We start from the raw sequence: 22633 nt of genomic DNA, 5'->3' as shown, positions 1-22633 counted from the left end.
ACGTCACTGTATAGAGCCCTGTGAGTTATGTCTTGACTCACATATGTCATATAACAGCACTGGTTAGATCTGAGCCTATCCATCACATCAGAGCTTCTGTAGAGTGGCTCAATTTCAACCGCTAGTGTGCAGGTACAAGTTTAGCAACTGGCTCTTAGGGAAGGAAGGTTGGGGAAAACGCTCTGGGTTGTTGCATTTCCTGAATGCAAGATATCAAAGTGATGTCAGTGAGTGCAGAGTTGGGAAGAGATGTATTTTTACCATTCAGATACGACAAATGTAAATAACCACAGGAACGCAGATAAGAGTACAATGTACAAAAATAATTAGGGATTGATTCTTTTTGAGCATATGTCATGTTTGTTTTCAATATAATTGATATGATTGTTAGTTTTTATAATTTAGTTTTTAATAATGGCTGTATTTAGCAACTGGTTCACAGAATTCTTGAAAATCTTATAGTTGGCTCTTAAGTTCCAGTAAGAGCCAGGTTCAGCACTCCGCCACTTTCAACCCTTGCCCAGAAAGACTGCTTTTTCAGAGTAGGTTCCACTGACACTGCAGGGCCATAAAGGGCTACTACTGCTGGTTTCTGACCAGGAACAGCCCAAAATGTGTGAGAAAATATTATTTTTAAATTAAAAAATGGAAAGATCTGGGACAAATATTGAGCGGAATGAATAGTCAAAACCATTTATGTGGGAATGTGTATTCCTGGAGGGGGCCAAAGTCGGGTAGAGGTGAGTGGTAGGGATCTCAGAATTAGCAAAACCCATTCATACGGCGTTATATGTAACAGAGTTCTCTTTTTCCTTTTTGTCAACAGATTTCTTAAAGGCTAAAGGAATGGGGGCAACTGGTATTACCTGGCCATTGGACCTGTATCTCTCTTTAGAGAGACTGACGTTCATTACACTCCCTCCTTTTGCTTAGATAAACGCTTCGTAAACTTTTTTCACATTCTTGATGGTATTATTCATTACAGCAAAAAAAGGTTTTGATTTTAATGAAGTCCTGTTTATCCTATCCCATTGTAGTTTTAGTTTACATTTGTCTGTTAAATGATGTTGAGTACCTTTCCATATGTCTGTTTGCCATTTGTATGTCTTCTTTTGAAACGTTTCTATTCAGATTCTTTGCCTATTTTTCAGTCAGATTACTACACTTTTTCCCTATAGAGTTATTTGAGCTCCTCATGTATTGTGATAGTTAATCTCTTGTTAGATGGGTAGTTTGCAAACATTTTCTCCCATTCTGTGGGTTTGTCTCTTTACTTTGTTGATGAACAAAGGATTCCATTTGAAACTCTTAGTTTCATTGATTTTTTCTTTCCCATGGTTTTCTATGGTCTATTTTGTTTTCATTGTTGATGGTTTCCTTTGCTGTGGCAGAAGCTTTTCAACTTGGTGTGACCCCGTTTGTCCATTTTTTTTTGCTTTGGTTGCCTGTGTATGTGGGGTATTACTTAAGAAGTCTTTACCCAGTGCAATATACTGGAGAGCTTCCCCTTATGTTTTCTTTTAGTAGTTTCATAGTTTGAAGTCTTAGATTTAAGTCTTTAATCCATTTTAATTTGACTTTTGTATAAGTTGAAAGATAGGGGTCCAGTTTCATCCTTTGGCGTATGAATATCCAGTTTTTCCCAGCACCATTTATTGAAGAGACTCTTTTCCCCAATGTAGGTTCTTGGCACCTTTGTGGGAAATGAGTTCACTGTAGGTGTGTGGATTTGTTTCTTGGTTCTCCATTCTGTTCCATTGATCTGCATGTCTGTTTTTATGCCAGTACCATGCCTTTTTGGTTACTATAGCTCTGTAGTATAATTTGAAGTCAGGTAATATGATTCCTCCAGTTTTGTTCTTTTTGCTCAGGATAGCTTTGGCTCTTGTGGGTCTTTCTTGGTTCCACATAAATCTTAGGATTGTATTTTCTATTTCAGCGAAAAATCTTATTGTTTTGTTGATAGGGATTGCATTGGATCTGTAGATCGTTTTGGATAGTATGGATATTTTAACAATAATCCAATTCTTCCAGTCAATGAACATGGAATATCTTTTCATACTTTTGTGTCCCCTTCAATTTCCTTCATGAGTGTGTTTTATAGCATTCCTTGTAGAGGTTTTCACTTCCTTGGTTAAGTTTAACTCCTAGGTATTTTATTTTATTTTATTGATAGCTATTATAAAGGGAATTACTTTCTTGATTTCTTTTCCAGATTGTTCACAGTTGGTAGTGATTTTCGTATGTTGATTTTGTATACTGCGACCTTACTGAATTCGTTTGTCAGTGCTAATAGTTTTTTGGTGGGGTCTTTAGGTTTTTCCAGATATAGGATTATGCCATCTGCAAACAAGCATAATTTGAATTTTTCCTCTGTAATTTCGACACCCTTTAGTTCTTTCTCTTGTCTGATTGCTCTGGCTAGAACTTCCAGTACTACGTTGAATAACAGTGGTGAAAGTGGGCATCCTCGTCATGTTGCAGATCTTAGGGGAAAGGCTTTCAGTTGTTGCCCATTCAGTATGATACTAGTGGTGCATGTGTCATGTGTGACTTTTATTGTGCTGAGGTATGTTTCTTCTATACCCAGTTTCTTCAGAGTTTTTATAATGAAGGGATGTTTAATTTTTATCAAATGCTTTCTCAGCATCCATTGAAATTATCATATGTTTTTTTGTCCTTCATTCTGTTGGTATCATGCATCACATTGATTGATTTGCATATGGTGAATCATCCTTCCAACTCTGGGATAAATCCCATTTGGTCATGATGAATTATCTTTTTACTGTGTTGGTGAATTCGGTTTGTGAGTGAGTACGTTGTTGAGGATTTTTGCATCAACGTTCATCAGCGAGATTGGCCTGTAGTAGTTTTCGGTGTGTGTGTGTGTGTGAGTGTGTGCGTGTGCACGTGTGTGCATGCGTGTGTGTGTGCACGCGTGCACGTCTTTGTTTGGTTTTAGTTTCAGGAAAACACTGGTCTCGTAGAATGAGTTTGGAAGTATTCCCTCCTCCCCTGCTTTTTGAAATTGTTTGAGTAGGGATAGTATTTGTTGTTCTTTAAATGTTTGGCACAATTCAGCAGTGAAGCCGTCGGGTTCCAGGCTTTACTTCGCTGGGAGACTTTTTGTTACGACTTCCATCTCATTACTTGTTATTGTTCTGTTCAGGTTTTGAATTCCCTCACGGTTCCATCTTTGTAGGTTGTATGTGTGTAGGAATTTATCCATTTCTTCGAGGTTTTCCAATCTATAGGCATATAGTTGCTTACCGTAGACTCTAACGATACTTTGAATCTCTGCAGTATCAGTTGTAATGGCTCCTTTGTCATCCCTGATTTTACTTACCCGGTTCTTTTGTTTCTTATTTATTCTGTCTAAAAGTGGGTCCATTTGGTTTCTCTTTTGAAAAAACCAACTTTTCATTTCCTTGATCTTTTGCATTGTTTTCTTCATTTCGATTTTATGTATTTCTGCTCCAATCTTTATTATTTCTTTTCCTCTACTAATTTTGAGTTTGGTTTGCTCTTGCTTTCCTAGTTCCCTAAGATGTGTTGTCAGGTTGTCTATTTGAAGTTCTTCTACTTTTTTTGATATAGGTTCTTACAACTATAAGCTTCCCTCTTAGTGCTGCTTTTGCTGCAACCCATAGGTTTTGGTAGTTTGTGTTTCCATTATCATTTGTTTTAAGACATTTTTCAATTTCCTTCTTAATTTTTTCATTGAACCACTGGTCATTCGGGAATACATTCTTTAAATTGCACATTTTTGTGTAGTTTCCAAAATTCCTCTTGTTATTGGCTTCAAGTTTTATTCCACTGTGGTCAGAGAAGATACTTGATATTATTTTGAATGTTTCAAGACTTGTTTTGTGGCCTAACATATGGTCTATCCTTGAGAACTTATCCATGGGCTGAGGAGAAGGATGTGCACTCTACAGCTGTTGGACGAAATGTTCTGTAACGATCTATTAGGTCCATTTGGTCTATCGTGCAGATTAAGTCCGATGTTTCTTTGCTGACTTTCTGTCTGGATGATCTGTTCAATGCTGAAAATGGGGTGTTGACCTCTCCAACTATTATTTGTCTTTCAACATTTTAAGTCCTTTAGTTTGTTTCCACAATGCTTTATGGTTTTGCAGAGTATAAGTTTTGCGCTTTCTGTTAGGTTTATTCCTATGTATTTTAATATTTCCGATGCTATTGCAAATGGAATTGTTTTCTTAATTTCGTATTCAATGAACTTTTTGCTACTCTGTAGAAACAGAAATTATTTTTTGTGTATTGGCATTGTATTCCTTCACCTTGCCAAATTCAGTTATTATCTTTAAAGTGTTTTAGTGGATTCCTTAAGGTTCTATGATTACAAGATGATGCCGTATGCTAATAGAGGTAGTTTTATGTCTTTATTTCCCATCTTGATGCCTTTTCTTTCTTTCTGAAGACCAATTACCACGGCCACAACCCTCAATACATTGTTGAGTAGTAGTGGCTACATCAGGCATCCTTGTGCCGTTTCTGACATTAAGGGTAAAAGATTTGGTCTTCCGCCATTAAATAGGATATTTCCTGTGGGTGTTTCCATAGGTGCTCTTTATCAGTTTGAGGAAATTCCCTTCTATTCCCAGTTGTTTTGAGTGTATTTCTCATGACAGGGTGTTGAACTTTTTCAAATGCTTCTTCTGCATAAGTTGAGATGATCATATGTTTTTTGAATGATTTCGTATGATAAAATCCATTTATTGATGTGTGGATGTTAAAGCAACCTTGCATGCCTGAGATGAATGCTGCTTGGTGACTGAGTATAAATATTTTTATATGTTGCTGGATTTGGTTTGCTAATATTTTGTTGGGTTTTTTTTTTTTTTTTCCGTCCATATTCATTGTTTTACTTTCAAGTCTATATATGATTTTGTTGCCAGGCTTATGAGTTAGGAAGTTTTCCCTCTTCTTCTCTTTCTTTTGGAAGAATTATTGAAGAATTGCTATTAATTCTTATTTACATATTTAGTACAATTAACCATTGAAGCCATCTGAGCCTGGTCTATTTTTCTGGGTAGGCTTTTTTTTTTTTTTTTTTTTTTTAATTACTAATTCATTCTGTTTCATTTTCATAGATCTCTTCATCTTGTCTGTTTCTCCTCAAGCCAGTTTACATGGTTTGTATCTGCCTAGAAATTCATCCATTTCATCTAAGTCATCAAATCCATTGGCATACCATTGCTCATATTATTCCTTTATAATCCTCTATATTTCCATAATGTCGATAGTAGTGTCTCCTCTTTCTTTCTTGATTTCAGTAAATAGAGCCTCCTCACTTTTCTCTTTGGTTAATCTAGCTTACAGTTTGTCAATTTTGTTGACCTCTGCAAGGAATCAGATTTTTGTTTCGTTGGTTTATCTCTGTTATTTTTCCATTCTTTATTTCATTATTGATGCTCTAATCAGTGTCCACTTTTCTCTTTGATCTGCTTAGGTTTAGTTTGCTCTTTTTCCCAGCACCTCAATGTGGAGGGTAAAGTTATTGACCTGAGCTATTTCTTATTTTTTTAAATATCAGCATTTAGAACTATACATTTTCTTCTAAGCACTGCTTAACTGCATCCCAAAAGTTTGACATGGTGAGCCTTCATTTTCATATATCTCAAAAAGTATTGTCTAGTTTCCCTTTTGATTTCTTCTCTGATCCTTAATTGTTTAGGAGTTTGTTAATTTCTGTATGCTCGTGAATTTCCCAATAATGTATGCTTTATCGATGTGTAACTTCATTCCACTGTGGTTCGGGACCTATTTTATATTATTTCTATCCTTTTACATTCATTAAGGTGTTTTATAGCCCACCATATGGTCTATCCCGGAGAACATTTCAGGTGTACTTGAGAGGAATACACATTCTGATGTTGTTGGGTGTAGTGTTCTCTAAATGTCTGTTAGGTCCATTTGATGTAGTGCTTTTCCAAATCTAGTATATCCTTGTTGTGATACTCTGCCTAGCTTCACTATTCATTATTGAAAGCAAGGTACTGAAGTCTCAAACTATGTTTGCCAAATTATCTATTCCCCCTTTCATTTCTGTCAGTGTTCACTTCAGGTATTTTGGTGTTCTGTTGTGCAGTGCAAACATATTTATAATTTATATATCTTCATGTTCACACCTTTATAATTGCAGAATGTTCATGTCTTATCTCCAGTCGTATTTTGTGTTTTAAACTCTACTTTTTTCTGGGGTTGACAGAACCACTCCAGCTCTCTTGCGGTTGCTCTTTTCAGTGTACATATTTTCTCCTCCTTTTACATTCTGACTGTCTGTGCCTTTGAAGTGTGGGTCTTGTAGACAGCATCTAGTTCAATCATGTTTTTATCACAGCCTGCCAATATCTGCTTTACAACACGTTTGTATTGTTCAGTCTATTCACGCTGAACTTAATGTGATTACTTAATGTAATTACTGTTGGGGTAGAATTTATGCCTGCCATTTTTTGTATTTTCTTTCTCATGTCTTAATGTTCCTCTGTCCCTGCACTGAGGTATTCTTTTCTGCTAAACAGATGTTTTCTCGTATGTTCTATTCATTTCCTTGTTGTTTCTTTATTGTATTTTTGAGTCGTTTACTTAGTGGTTGCTGCACAGATTACAGTTCGCATTTTAACTTAAAGGAATCTAGTTCAGATTGATACCACCTTAATTTCAATATTATACAAAAACTGTGACCCTATAAAGCTCAAGTCTCTTCTCCTTTGTGCTACTGTCATAAAAGCACTTCTTTATTCCTTTAAAACCCATCTATAATGATTGCTTTTTGCAACAACTGTCCTTTAAATCAGGTAAAAGAAAGGGTCTGAGTCTAATTCATTTCCCCTGTTTGATTCTTCTTATCCTGATTGGCCTCAGTTTCCCCCACTGTAAAATTCACCTTTGACTAGAATAAAACTGGCATTCCCATTGGCCAAAACTGTCCTTCATGGAAGTTTGGTTTGGCCCAGATATAGGGCTTAAAGAAGAAACCCGAGCCAACGTTTACAAGTTGAGCGATTTTATACAGAAATCTAGAATTCCACCTTCTCTTGAAAAAACAGTCAATTTGGCCACTTTGAGTCACTATCCCTGCATGGTAACAATTGCCTAGGGCCAAGCAGCAGCTGCCCACTTAGGTAGAGCATGCACTGTCAGTCTGGCCAGAGCCCCTCGGGCCTGCTCTGCTCATTTACATGATCTGCTTGATCCTGTGGGCATTGCCACTCGTGGCCCTCTGGACAACTGGAAACAGTCGGTGTCAGGCAGAGGGTAGGTACTTAACTGCTCAATGAATAAATACCCGACTCTTTTTCCTCTACCATTTTCTTATCTAGGCATGTTAAGAAATCCCAGTTATTGGATAAGGTGATTCTCACTCTGAAACATGAATTGAACAAATTGGTTAGAGTCGGGATAGTCTGGGTTATACTGTGGTAACAAACAACCCGTATATCACAGTGCCTTATAACAAGAAGGTTTTATTATTTGTTCACGTACATAAACCTAGACACAAAGTGAAAACATCTTCATGTTTCCACATGCATGGGTACACACGTAAGTGCACAGGTATGTCAGCAATCACAAGACGAATAAAAACTCTGGCATATGAACTCACACAGAACCCCACTGAGAGACTGATCAACTTAGATTGCACAATCCTGTCCTTGTGAGACAGATAAAGGGCCTAGCATCCAAAAGAGTAAGGGATAGAAGTACAAGAATATCCACCCTCAGCAAAGGAATCGCCCCATATAATAAAAAGCTTATAAAACACCTGAAGGCTCTGAAAAAAGATGTTAAGCATTTTGAACATTAACCATTTCGCACATTCAGAAACTGGATACCAAATAGGCAGTGCTCTATTGAGGCCTCCTCCTCTGGGTTCCTAGCTCAAGAGGGAGATGCCTCCCGCATGTCCAATAGGCAGCGAGATGGAGCTGGCTGGCCTGGGGCAGACAGAGGGGCTGGGAGGCTGGAATCCTTTATCTCCAGCAGGAGCTGTGGACAGAAAGGAGGGGGCCGGAGCCAGGTCACATCCACATCCCCTTCCAGGTCTACGATTTTTACATGTCCCGCCCAACCAAAGATTTGTCACCTGGACTGTTGCATAGACCTCTTCCTCTCTGATTTCCCCATCTCCCATCTTGCCTCCCCCAATCCCTCCATCAAAGCCACCACAACTCCTTTTGCTAAGCTCAGGGTCTCTGAAATTGTTCTCCCTAGCTCGGAAAACGTTCCCTGGCTCCTCACTACCCCGAGTTGCTGGCCCAGCCTCCTAAGCCTGACCTGTCAGACCTCTGTGATTGGTACCCTCTCCAGCCCCATCCCTTTCTGTTAGCACTCCCTCCAGGGTTGTATCTTCACTGACACACCATGCTCCATCCACCGTTTTGATCTGGGAATGCCTAGCCTTCCCCCACAGCCTCCCCAGTTCTTTATCCCCCCTCGGAGCTCCTCCAGCTCCTCCTCTCTGGGCACATCGTTAAAATTTGGCCGCAAAACACAGCTCGCCAAGGCATCCAGTCTCCACGTCGAGACTGGAAGCTCCCGGACGGCAGAGACCAGACCTCCTTCCAGACCAAGCCCTTTATCATCTCTGTATGTCCTCCCCAGACCACAGTAGGCCACAGGGGGCTGAGCATAGAACCTGGGATGAAAGTCAAGGGAGCCGGTTCTTCCACTTGATATGCTGCATGCCACCCTCAGGCCTTCTTTCTTGACATCGGGGCACTGGACGCTTGCTGTTGTGCACAAAGCTCAATAAACTGAAGATTCACTAAACAGCCCTCAACTACCATCTCGGGAGTCATCCTGAGGAGCTTGGGTGCTTGGCCCCAAGGAGATTCAACTTACTGACTCTGATTTTTCAGTTAGAACCTGCTTACCACGACGACCCCCATTCCCCAGCTATTCCCACTCTGTGTTCTCCTTTCAGGGAGCAGGCTACCTGGTGGGTTGCAGGGCTGGTGCAGGGAGACGGAGTCAGGAGGGGCCTGGGCGGAGTTTCTCAGAGTCAGCAGAGCCTCAGCAGCCTCCAGCTTCCGCTGCCACTCTGAGTGGGCAGAAACCAAAGCCTGGTCAGAGACTTTGGGGACCTGCAAAGGAAAGGGTGTGAGAGAATAGGCACTGGGAAACGACACCTCTTCCCAAGGCGACAAGTGCCCCTTCAGCCCCCTGTTCCCTCAACCTCCTCCCCCACCCCCACCAAGGCCTTCTGCTCTTCCCATCCACTAAGCTCCACCCCTCCCAGGGTTCTGGACCCCACTACTTTCCCAGGACCTGTGGCTGTAGTAGAAGAGGGTCAAGGGTGGCACAGGGCTGGAGGATCAGAGTTGAGCATCTAGAAACAAGGAAAGGAGAGGCCAGGGGATTAAATCCGCTGGCGGACACATCCTACTGGTAGACAGAGAGAGGGGCAGGATTTTGCAATATCTGGATGTGGGAATCCCAATGCCTGCTGGACCATTGGTCATTGTGACTGGGGCAAGTCCCTTCTCCTGCTTGTCCAGGTTTCTTTCCCATACCTCTTTTCCGTTACAGGGACACTTATTCCTACCAGCTTTTTCCTCCCAGGGCAATGATAAATATCGTGGGAAATTACAGGTGTCTGTGTTTTAATTTGCAAAGCACCTGGAGAGATGTTATTACTGTCCCTGCTCAGGGACCGGTTCTCACTTCCATATTGCCCAATCCTCATGGGTCTTGAAGGACAAACACGGCTCACCTCCAAGAACCTTTCTCTAATGGCCTCTAGGCTTTGCCCTGGGCCTCTGTGGCCCTTGTCAGCACGGACCCCACTTTTCAGCAGGACCTTCTACTTCTATCCCATCCACCTGTTTCATGTGAAACAACAACCCCCATTTGTTGAAGCCCTACTCTGTAGCAGGCCGTGTGCCAGTTCTCTTTTCAATGCTATGGGTATAGAATATTGTCCTCAGTACATCCATAGGGAAATGGAGGTTCAGACACATAAAGTCACTTGTCCAAAGTCTTAAAAATAGAAAATAGCAAAGCTAGGAGAGCCCTGTCCTTGCCCGTTAGTCTTAGATGCTACCTTGCTCTCCTCCTCCTCCTCCTCCCTCCTCCTCCTCCTCCTCCCTCCTCCTCCTCCCTCCTCCTCCTTCTCCTCCCTCCTCCTCCTTCTCCTCCTCCCTCCTCCTCCTCCTTCTCCCTCCTCCTCCTCCCTCCTCCTCCTCCTCCTCCCTCTTCCTCCTCCTCCTCCCTCCTCCTCCTCCCTCCTCCTCCTCCTTCTCCCTCCTCCTCCTCCCTCCTCCTCCTTCTCCCTCCTCCTCCTCCCTCCTCCTCCTCCCTCCTCCTCCATCTCCTCCCTCCTCCTCCTTCTCCTCCTCCCTCCTCCTCCTCCTTCTCCCTCCTCCTCCTGCCTCCTCCTCCTCCTTCTCCCTCCTCCTCCTCCTCCTTCTCCCTCCTCCTCCTCCCCCCTCCTCCTCCTCCTTCTCCCTCCTCCTCCTTCTCCCTCCTCCTCCTCCTCCTCCTCCTCCTCCTCCTCCTCCATTTCCCATGGCATCAGGAACAAGGTTAGGCACACAAGACACAACCTACTCCATGGTCCTCACACTACTCACATGCTGGGCAGGGCAGGGGCCCTGTGGGGATCCCCAGAAGGAGAAACCAGTTGCTGCTCCAAGGTCACTGGAGTACAGGGCAGAGACAAAGTTTCTGGGGCCTGGTCAAGCAGCAGAGCCCCTTGGGAGCTCCCCTGCAGGGGCAGAGAGCACATGTTGCAGTCAGGTACCAGGCCGGCCGTGGAGAGAGGAGGTGTGGACATCTTTTGGGATGAGGATAGGAGCCTAGAATGTCAGTGCTCTAAAGACCTTGAAGACCAAGCAGTCTTACCTTTCATTTTGCAACTGGGGAAATTGAGGCTCAGGGAGGAGAAGTGATTTTTCTGAAGGTCATATGGTGAGCTGATGATAGGATTGGAGATGAAACCCATGTCTTTGGGACACAGTGCAAGGTGTCTGGACAGTGGCTGGGTGGTAGCCTCCCCAGCCGGCCACCGACTCTCCTTACCTCCTCGGGGGCTGTGAAGATGTGGGTCTCGGACTGCCGCATGTTGTTCTCCTTCCCAGCTGCAAAAGACCAGGAACAGCTTTGGTGAGTCTTTCCCCCCAACCCCACCCTACTTCACCCCACCTCCAGTCTCAGGTCTCATCTCACCATGGAGCTCTTTGATTCCCCTGTCCCCCAGATCTCTCCTTCCTACAAACACTTGGTAGATAACACTGATGACATTTTACACCTGGGCAAACTAAGGTCCAGGGAGCAACTTGCCCCAGGTCACACTGCAATTCTGTGACAGGACTGGTGACAGAACTACTCATGCTTCCTCCACCCAAACTCTGGCTCCCTCCCTGGCCAGAAACACTCACTGAGAACTCCTGCTCTGATGGTTAAATTCCTGACACGGATGGGAGATTTGGGAGGGGCAGCCATACTCCTTCTCAGTCCTTGAGCCAGGTGTCTCTTTGGCTGTGCCCGCTGCTCCCTCTTCAAGGCACTCACAGCAGGCAAGGCCCTGAGGCGTTCTCTGAAGTAAAGGATTTCAGGGCAAAGGTTAGTCCCATTTAGAGGATGCCTGACCCCTCCCCGTCTCAGACACCATACTCATGAGAAGAGGACACAATTGTGACACTTGCAGGCCTGGAAGAGGCAGAAATGCTTGTGGCCACTGATTTGGGTGGGCAGTGATGCTGTGGTTGTGGTAGAGGTCACAGCGACCTGTAACTCTTCTGGGGCCAAGTTCAGTCCCAGTCCCCCATGGTGCTCCAGTCTCACACCCTGTGGTGCATTCAGAGTCAGAGGGGCAGCAGGGTGCAGCAGGTATTTCTTTGGGATCCATGGTTCCAGGGTCAGGAGCGGAGGTCAGAATGGCCACATGATCCCCTACCCGCAACGTACTTCCTCTGCACTTGGAAAACCCTATCTGAGGTGGCTGAATGCTTCTCCATCCTTCTGACCACTGGAATCAGATTGCCTTCCCTCCCCCTCTCCTCCCATGGTTTTCACCAACCTTCATTGCGACCTCCTTGTTCATGTTGCCTCCTTCCCAGAAAGCCTCACTCACACATAGCCCCTTCCCAAGAAACTCTTGTCATGGATCCTGTACCCATTCAATCCAGTTATCATTCTCCTTGCTTACCGAACCTTCACCATAGACCCCATTTTCAGGGATGCACATGCACTCCCGTTCCCTCTTCCACCATTACTACACCCGCTTTTTGTGTATCATCCTGCACTCTGCCAAATCCAACTCTCAGTCCTGGCATCCACTTCAATTCTCTTCCGAACCTTCTGTATTCATTCATTCCCCACACGGGGTTTTGTGCCCCCAGCACTCAATTCTGTTGTAGTCTCTCCTATGTCCTATATTCAATTTTCCCCTCACATTTCATGCTGATTCATGCTGATTTTTTTTCTTGCACCCCCACCTTACACTTAATTATTCCCTTGCTCCCCCTTTAAGCTGATTTCCCTCTTGTACCCCATGAAATCATATTGTTCTCCTGGATCCCTGGCCCTCTTTCAATTATTATTTTCATTCATCCCTTCATGCATCCCCTTGATTCTTTTTTTTTTTTTTTTTTTTTTTTGCTTTGTATTTTATTTTATTTATTTTATTTTTATTTTACTTTAGGTGCATACTGTCTCTGGCATTTCTCCCCATGTTATCCCTCCCCACCCCACGCTGTCTCTCCTCTACCCACCCCCAACTGCCCCCAGTGTGTGATGCTCCTCTCCCTGAGTCCACATGGTCTAATTGTTCAACATCCACCTATGAGTGAGAACATGCGGTGTTTGATTTTCTGTTTTTGTGTCGGTTTGCTGAGAATGATGGTTTCCAGATTCATCCAAGTCCCTACAAAGGACATGAACTCAAGGTTTTTTATGGCTGCGTAGTAGTATTCCATGGTGTATATGTACCACATTTTCTTGTTGCTCAGGCTGGAGCGCAATGGCAGATCTCGTCTCACTGCAACCTCTGCCTCCGGGATTCAAGTGAGTCTCCTGCCTCAGCCTCCCGAGTAGCTGAGATTACAGGTGTCTGCCATCATGCCTGGCTAGTTTTTTGTATTTGTAGTAGAGGTGGGGTTTCATCATGTTGGCCAGGCTGCTCTTGAACTCCTGACCTCAGGTGAGTCACCCTCCTCGGCCTCCCAAAGCGCTGGGATTACAGGCGTGAGCCACCGCGCCCAGCCGATTCCCTCGATTATTCATTCAGCAGACATCTGGTGAGCCCCCTATGAAGTCTCAGGTTCTGATCTAGCCCATAGGGAACTCCTAGGGCAGTAGTGTTTCTCTGGGGCTGACCCTCTGTGCTTTCAGGCAAACCCACACGTTCCCTCCACAGCCTCCCCAAAATCTTCCATACTCCTCCCCACACTTCAACAATTGTGCTTGAGCACACCACCTCCCCCCACCCCCACCCCACCCCACACACCCAGTCCCAACCGCCCCAGAATGCGCCACTTCCTCAGGAAGGCCAATCATTCACTCTCTCCTCGACCTCTGAATCAAAAGCAGTTCCATGAGCCCTGCCTCATTGGCCAAAGGCCAGGGCTCAGGGGGCTGGAGCAAGGGGTCCTCCCAAAAGGGGTTCTGGGAGAGCTGAGGGTGGAACGGGACATCAGGAGAAGATGGGGGTTCCCTGCTGAGGTAGCAGAGAGGGGAAGGGTTTGGGAATCTGGCTCAGGAGGGTGGGAGGAAATAGGAGGCGTGGGGAACAAACATTTAATTCTGATGTCAGCCTGCGGTTACCCCAGCCTCTAGCAAGTCAGAATCAGTCAGAGGGGCTGAGGGAAGACCCGGCTTCTTCTTCCCTTCTCTCCCTTGCCACAAAGGCCGGTGAGCTCTTGTACTGCCTTCGACCTCCCGCCCCTGTGGCTGGCGACCAATGAACTTCGAGATCTCTTGCCGCTCACGCTCTGAGGCCACGCCCCCTCACAGCCCTCTAGCTTCTCCTGTTCGCTGTACTAGATCAGTCAAGAAATCCTGAGGTGAAAGCTGAGCTTTACGCTCCCCAAGGCTTGTTTCCCAGATTAGTCTCCGTTTGAGTGTGAAATATTTTGTGTGCATGCATTTTTAACTCATGTACTTGGTATTCTGTAATTTACCTTTTAAAAATTCAGCATGTGATTAAAGATCGATGATCCATATTTCTATGCCGCGGATTCCCAATCAGTGGTGACTTTGCAACCCCCAAGAAACAAAGCCTGGCGACACTTTCGTCCATATTTGTGTGCCTCTGTTTATGAACTCCCTGTTACGTTCCGCAGATAAATGTGTCTATTCCTGTACCACTACTACATCGTCTTAAATTTTTTCACTTCATAATACATCTTGACATCTGCTAGGGCAAGTCTCTGCATGGTATTCATCATCTCCAAACACATCTTTGCTATTCTTTGCCTTTTGTCCTCCTGCATAAATTAGTATGCAATATCAAGTCTCCTCCAGACTTGGTTGTAACAGATTTGGATTGCATTTTCACTGAATCTATGGATCAGTTAGGGGAGAAACCACTATCTGTAGAATACTCAGCCTTCCTATTCACCAACTTGGGATGTCTCCACTTATGTGGGTCCTTAATGTTTTAATGTTTCAGTTTAGCTTTTAGTTTTATCTTTGGCACATTTAGGTCTTGCACATCATTTATTGTATTTATCCCAAGATACTGTAGATTGTTGCTGTTCTTGTACTTGATGTCTGTTTAAAATGACAATTTCTATTTGGATCTAATTTACAAAAATGCTTTTAATTTTTCAAAACGTGACTTGATCTTAAAGCCAGGCAACATGCCAAACTCTATAGGTGTTCTGAAGTTATCTGTGAGTTTACAAGTAGTAGAAATAGAATTGAACTTACGGTTTTCCGTTTTGTTTTGTTTTGTTTTTTGACTGTGCTGGCTAGGAAGCCTAGTACAAGATCTGACAGTGACAGCAAAATTGGGCTTATTTGGATTGCTCCTGATTTTAGAGAAATGCTGCCAGCATTTCCATATTAAAATAGTTTCCTTGTGTTTTCCTTTCCTTTCCTTTCCTTTCTGTTCCCTTCCTTTCTTTTCCTTTCCTTTCGTCCTTCCTTCCATTCTTCTTCCTTTCTCCCTACACTAACCCACCATTCCCTTCCTTCCCTTTTCTTTTTCCTTTCCGTTCCATCCCTATTCCTTTTCCTTTTTCCTTTCCTTTCCTTTCCTTTCCTCTCCTTTCCTTTCCTTCCTTCTTCCTCTCTCCCTACACCACCACACCACCCCCTGCATGTCTTATGCCTTTTGTCCTTCTGCATAAATTAGCATGCAATGTCAAGTTTCCCAGAGACTCTATTGTAACAGACTTGGATTGCATTTCCGCTGAATCTATGGATCAGTTAGGGGAGAATCCACCATTTGTAGAATACCCAGCTTAGGGTAACTTGGAGATTTTTTCCAAAACCTTCAGCAAGGTTTAACTCATAATCCAAAATGTAAAAAAATTATAAATGTATATCTTAATGAGTTTTCTATTTCTTTCTTTCTTTTCTTTCTTTCTTACCCTTTTTCCCTCCCTCCCTCCCTCTCTCCTTCCCTCCCTCTCTCCTTCCCTCCCTCCCTCCCTCCCTCCCTCCCTCCCTCCCTTCCTTCCTTCCTTCCTTCCTTCCTTCCCTTGGGTTGCTTTCTTTATTTGATTTGTAAACAAAGAAGAAGCGAAAAAGAAGCCCCTCACTCTGTCACCCAGGCTGCTGTAGTACAGTGTCGTGATCTTGGCTCACTGCAACCTCCACCTCTTGGTGTCAAGCAATCCTCCTGCCTGAGCCTCTCAAGTAGCTGGGACTACAGGCACATGCCACCATGCCCAGGTAATTTTAGTCTATTTTGTAGAGACGGGGTTTCGCCATGCTGCCCAGGCTATCTTGAACTCCTGGGCTCAAGCAATCTGCCCGACAAAATTGCTGGGATTACAGGTGTGAGCCACCATGCCAGGCCTCTTAATGAGTTTTCAAAAATTAAACATGCACATGCAATTAGTATCTAGAGCAAGCAACAAAATATATGGGCAACACACAAACCTCTCTCGTGCCCCCTTCCTTTTATAGCTTTGCTAATGTCAAACCTACCTTCCTCTCCCATAGTAAATGTTAACAGCTATGGTGTATTTTTTATTTCATTTTTTTGTATATGCTACATTAAAACACCTAAACTAAAACACTAGCGTGCATCAGAATCACCCAGAGGGCTTGATAAAACACAGATTTCTGAGCTCCATATCTGTATTCTCAGATGACAAGATCTGGGGTGGGACCCAGAGCTTGCTTTTCTAACAAGTTCCCTGGTGATGCTAACGCTGCTGGTAGGGGACCACATTTTGAGAACGACAGCACAAGAGAGGATAGCATAAGGAACCTCCAAATATCCATCTCCCAGCTGCAACCATTAACAACTCATGGCCAACCACATTTCTTACATATCCTGTCCTCTCCCCCTCCTCCAGATTATTTTCAAGCAAATATCAGAAATCAAAAAGGTACAAAAATCATATGTGGATATCTTAGTGTATCTTATTTGATTTGGAAACATTTCAGTGCATAACTCTAAATATGAGGAATCGATTTTCCTCAACGTTTTATTTTGAAAATACACAAAGCTGAGGCGGTAATACAGTGAAAAATATTTTGCCTAGATTCACGTTATCTCATTGCTTTATCTCCCAGTATTCCTTTTCTTGCTTAACCACGTAACAGTTCCAAACACTTCACCCCGTTACTTCAGCATGTACCTCCTAAGTACTAGAATGTACTCCAATGAAACCACAGTGCCACTATCACGTTGAAGAAATGTAACAATGAAGGGGCACTATTATCCAAGTCCACATACAGTCCATATTAAATTTGACCAAATGTCCCAATAATACCCTTTTGAAAGATTTTTGGGGGGATCAACAATCCAGTCAAACGTGATACGCTGCACACAGTTGTCATGTCTCTTTAGTGCCTTCTAATTGCAAACAGCACCCCAACCAATTTTTTAAACCTTGACGATGACATTTTTTTCCAGAGCCGAGGCCCGTTGTCTTGTAAAGCGTCCCACAATACGGGTTGGCCTGATATTTGCCTCTTGTCTATATTTATGTTTGACACTTTGGGTATGAATATTAAGTAGGTGATGAGTAGTTCACATTATATCACATATGGAGGCTCCTAATGCCAGTTTCTCTGGTTACCGGTGATGCTGTTTGTATTCATCAGTTTTATCACTTAATTAAGGTATTTGTCAGACAGAGTACTACATGGTGAAGGTACTTATGTCCCTCTATGATTAACAAGTAGTCTGTGGCATGATATTTCGATGACATGCAGATATTCTGTTCTCCAACAAAAGTTTACCTCTTGGCCTTAGTATTCATTCCAGGCTCTTGCCTGAATTGATTATTACTTTGTCCGTTAAAAAAATGGTGATTTTTCTAATTCTATAATTCATTTCTGCTTTTATGCATGGGCATTTTGATGTAAAAAAGCTCATCTCACCCCCTTGCCCACCTTGTTGTTGTTGATGTTGCATTTGCTGCGACAGAGAAAGTGCACAAGCTGTTTATTTGCTTTGTTGGAAGAAATGTAAAGAGAATGAAGTGGACAATGTTAAGAGAAATGTAAAAAAAAAAAATACATGATGAATTTGATAAGAATGTTCTCTCTAACAGTCTAATCAGATTGACAAAATTTGTTGCCCGAAATTAGAATTAATTGGTCAGCAACAGCAAAAAAGCAGTTCATGATAATTATTAAGAGGGTCTGAGGTTATTAATTTGGCCAATTAAAAAATGGCTTGAATCTTGTAGAACACACACACACATACACACACACACACACACACACACAGACACACACACATTAGGTGGAGACATCGTAAAAAGATACTGTTATTTCAGTTACATAACACATAATAGAAAACTGTGAGTCTATATATAATATTTTACAAAAAGCAGAAGACCTTCAACTAAGTCACCATGCAAATGTCCACGTAATACGAGATCTTTCTAACAATATGGAAGAATAGTTGATTCAAAGTCTGAAAAATTTCAACTACCTTACTTTCAGCATTACCTAAATCACGAGAAATTTTGTCTCCAAGAACTTTCCAATTTGCAAAGACATGCTTGTAGCATGAATAATTGAACTCATAGTGCAGTCATTTGGGTATCATTTCTACCTCTTAGAAAGGAAATTGAGTTAATTGTGAAAGACATTGCAGAAACTAGTTTCTATGATGAAAGACAGGGATCTGGCTGTTAGTTCAAAAATTAAATTTTGTTGCGATTTAAATCAAGAGTCCGATGTTTCTTTTATTTCTGCTCGCCACTGTATGATTCACGTTGCAAACATAAGGGTTTAGCTTCCTAAAGTCAACTATATGAAAAGTTTCGTAACTATAGTTATTAAAGTCATTCAGTAAATATGTACGAAGGCAGCGAATCATCGTGGGCTTATTTTGTCAGTCTTTCTTGAGGTATGTGTGTTTTATGAGTCTTCTTAAAGACCTCAGGCTTTATGTCATTGATTTTCTCTATTATTTTTCGGGTTTACATTTCATTGATTATTTTACCCATCTTTCACATTTCCTTCCTTCTGCTTCTTTTGCTCTTCTTTTTCTAGTTTAGGGTAGTGACATCATAGATTACTGCTTTGATAATTTTCCATTCGTCTGATGGAAGCACTCAATGGCATCAATTTTCCTTTTTAATAAAGGAAAATTGCTTTAGCTTTGCACCGCAGATGTTGACATGTTTTGTAATCATTTCCATTCTGTTCAATTCACTTTTTGAAGGCCTGGAAGACTTAAGTCTTCATCGTTCTTTTTATTTAAATTGGCAAATAAAAATGGTATATATTTATGTTGTACAACATGATGTTTTGATAATAAGTATACACTGTGAAATGGCCAAACCAAGGTAATTGTCACACGCGTTACTCCACATACTTATCGCTTTTCGTGTGGTGAGAACACGTAAAAACTACTCTCAACAAATTTCAAGTATGCAACATATTGTTATTAACTGTAGTCACCACGGTGTAGAATAGATTTTTTGAAATTATTCCTCCCGTCTAGCTGAAATTTTGTACCCTTTGATCAACATCTCCCCCACTCCCCCAAACCCCAGCCTCTGGTAACCACCATTTCACTCGCTAGTTCTAAAAGATCGACTCTTTCACCTTCCACACGTGGAAATGCCGTGTGTTGTTAGAAAACGCCATGATTTCCTTCTTTTGTATGGCAGAACAGTACTCCATTGTGTATATGGACCACATTTTCTTTATTAATTAATCCGTTGATGAACACTTAGGTTCATTGTAAATCTTGGCTATTGTGAATAGTGATGCAGTGAAGATGGGAATGCAGATACCTCTTTGACATGCTGATTTCATAGCCTTTGAATATATTCCCAGAAGTGGGAAGGCGAGGTCATGTGGTAGCTCTATTTTAACTTTGTGAGGAAACTTCATACTGTTTTCCATAATGGCTCTCCTAATTTATATCTGGAAGACTTTCTCTTTAGCCCAAGGATTCAGTGGCATCCTTAACACTGAGTGGTGGTGAAAATCCTGACATCATCCCGGCAGGAACAAAGAGGGGTGTCGCCTCATGGCCTGGTAGGGGTATATTTTGGAGCTCTCCACATAATCCCGCTGATATGACAGCGCGAAGGGGACCTTGCCTCTGCTCGTGGAAAGGAATGTGGAAGTCTACGCTTCCCGCTAGGCCTTTGCCGGTATGAGTTGGGAAAGGGTCACAGAGTTTTCTGAGGTGTTCGGCTGGAGTAGAACAGTTATTGTGAAAACACTTTCTGTCTTGTTGGGCTGCCCCTTTTCTGATCCGTAGGCTAGTAAGAACAGGCTTTTGCAGGTTTATTTCTTTGTTTCTTCACTTGTTTTGTTTCGTTTCCTTTTGTTTTGCCTGTGCATTTTGGCATTCCCCAGTAGCTGGTTTCTTCAGCTCCAAGTTTGGATAGATCAGGCAAAAACAAAACCCAAGGAACTCACCACCATGTCGTTCTGAGGTCCCCAGTTGGTCTGCTTTCTTCTTTCCACTTTCAGTCTTACGTTTCTTTTATATACAGTGTCTAGAATTTTAAGTTGTACTTAGTGGGAAGAATAGGGAAATGTACATCTATACCATCTTCCCAGAAGCCGTAGTCTCCATAAATTTATTTTATTAAAAAAAAACACAAATAATAACTATGTATATTTATGGGGTACAGTATGAGGTTTTGATATATGTATACAATATGGAATGATTAAATGAAGCTAATTAGCATATCCATCTCCTTACCTACCTATCATTTGTGTGTGTGTGTGTCTCTGTGCGTGTGTGTGTGTGTGTGTGTGTGGGGCAAGAACATTTACAATCTCTTCTAGCAGTTTCAAATTATGCAATACATTATTTTTAACTAATAATGCTGTGCAGTAGACCACTAAAGCTTCGTGCTCCTGTCTAACTGGAACCTTGTACTCTTTGACCAACATCTTCCCTTGCCATATCCCCACCAAGCCCTGCCACCCCCAGCCTCTGGCAACCATCATTTAACTCTCTGCTCCTATGAGACCAACTTTTCAAGATTCCACATGGGTGGGATCATGTGGTATTTGTCTTCCTTTTTTTTCTTTTATTTTCGGTTGACATGTAATAATTGTGCATATGTATGAGGTACAGAGTGATATTTTGATACATCTATTCAATGTGTAATGACTATATCAGAGTAATTAGGATATCCATCACCTCAAACATGTGTCGTTGCTTTGTGCTGGAAACATTCAAAATCCCCTCTTTCAACATTTTTAGCATATGCTATAAGATACTGTTAACTATATTCAACCTTCAGTGCTATAGAACACTAGAACTTATTCCTCCCATCAATCTGTAATATTGTATCCATTAGCCAACCTCTCCCTATCCTCCCCTCCCCTCTACACTTCCCAGTCTCTAGTAACCACAATTCTATTCTCTGCTTCTACGAGCCCAATTTCCTTTAGCTCCCACATATGAGTGTGAACGTGTCGTATTTTTCTTTCTGTGCCTGCCTTGTTTCACTTAACATACTATCCTCCGCGTTCATCCATTTTGCCTCGAATAACGGGACTTCATTCTTTCTGATAGCTGGATAATGTTCTACTGTGTATAGAGGCCACATTTTCTTTATCCATTCATGTCGATGGACACTTAGGTTGATTCCATATCTTAGCTATTGTGAATAGTGCCGCAATAAACATGGGGAAGCAAATATTTATTTGATATACCGACTTCCTTTCTTTTGGATAAATACCCAGTCAAGGGATTGTTGGATCACATGGTAGCTCTATTTTTAGTTTTTTGAGAAACCTCCATACTGTTTTCCATGATGTCTGCACTAATTTACACTCGGACCAACAATGTATAAGAACTCCCCTTTCTTCACATCCTCGTCAAAACTTAGCTTTTTGTCTTTTTCATAATAGCCATTCTAACTGGGGTGAGAGGATATCTCATGTTAGTTTGGACTTGCATTTCCCTGATGATTAGTGAGGCTGAGAAATTTTCCATAAACTTCTTGGTGACCTGTACGTCTTCTTTTGAGAAATGTCTATTCCGATCCTTTGCTCATTTTTCATAGTATTATTTGGGGGAGTTTTGCTGTTGAGTTCTTTGAATGCCTTGTGTATTCTGGATATTAGTCTCTTATTGGACGATTGGGTTGTAAGTATTTTCTCTCGCTCTACACGTTGTCTCCTCACTCTGTTGATTGTTTCCTTTGCTGTACAGAAGCTTTTTAGTTTTATACGGTCCCATTTGTGTATTTTTGGTTTTGTTGCCTGTGCTTTTGTAGTCTTACACATAAAATATTTGCCCTACTAGAACAATGCCCTGAAGCTTTTCTCCTCTGTTTCCTTCTAGTATTTTTATGGTTTCAAGTCTCCCATTTAAGCCTTTAAGTTTCTAGAACAATATCACGGTGTCTTGGTCACTATAGCTTTATGGTATATTTTGAAGTCAGGCAGAGTGATGCCTCCAGCTTTGTTTGTTTTCCTCTCCCTCCACCCCCCAGAATTTCTTTGGTTATTTGAGGTCTCTTGGGGTCCCATACGAATTTTAGGATTTTTGTTTTTCCATTTCAGTAAAAAAATATCATTGGTATTTTGGTTGGGATTGCATTGAATCTGCAGATTGCTTTGGGTAGTATGGCCATTTGAACAATTTTCATTCTTCTAATCCATAAGCATGGAATGTCTTGCCATTATTTTGTCCTGTTCAATTTTTTTCATCAGTGTCTTGAAGTTATCATTATGGAGATCTTTCACATCCTTGGTTACATTTATTCCTAGATACATTTTTTTTGTGGCTACTTTAAATGAGGTTGCTCTTTTTTTTTTTTTTTAATTTTACTTCAAGTTGTGGGATACATGTGCAGAACGTGCAGCTTTGTTACATAGGTATACATGTGCCGAGGTGGTTTGCTGCACCTATCAACCCATCCTCTTGGTTTTAAACCCCACATGCATTAGGTATTTGTCCTAATGCTCTCCCTCCCCTTGCCCCCCACCCCCTGACAGGCCCCGGTGTGTGATGCTCCCCTCCCTGTGTCCATGTGTCCTCATTGTT

General features: G+C 42.2%; 1 protein-coding gene across 1 annotated transcript; it reads right to left on the bottom strand.

Annotated features, from left to right (window-relative positions):
• Nucleotides 1-7470: 7470 nt before the first annotated feature.
• LOC135268319 (doublesex- and mab-3-related transcription factor C1) lies at nucleotides 7471-11553 on the bottom strand. The gene is made up of 6 exons (XM_064360472.1): nucleotides 11403-11553; nucleotides 11044-11102; nucleotides 10596-10729; nucleotides 9292-9352; nucleotides 8960-9107; nucleotides 7471-8010 (listed from the first exon to the last, which is right to left on the bottom strand). Exons 1-6 carry the CDS (start codon nucleotides 11464-11466, stop codon nucleotides 7898-7900), a joined length of 579 nt encoding a protein of 192 aa, XP_064216542.1. The 5' UTR covers nucleotides 11467-11553; the 3' UTR covers nucleotides 7471-7897.
• Between the last annotated feature and the right edge of the window lie 11080 nt (nucleotides 11554-22633).

The sequence above is a fragment of the Aotus nancymaae genome, unplaced genomic scaffold (genome assembly GCF_030222135.1).
Source record: "Aotus nancymaae isolate 86718 unplaced genomic scaffold, 86718_ANA_hifiasm-v0.15.2.pri h1tg000004l, whole genome shotgun sequence".
Classification (NCBI taxonomy): Eukaryota; Metazoa; Chordata; class Mammalia; order Primates; family Aotidae; genus Aotus; species Aotus nancymaae.
This window is presented reverse-complemented; position numbering and strand designations above follow the sequence as displayed.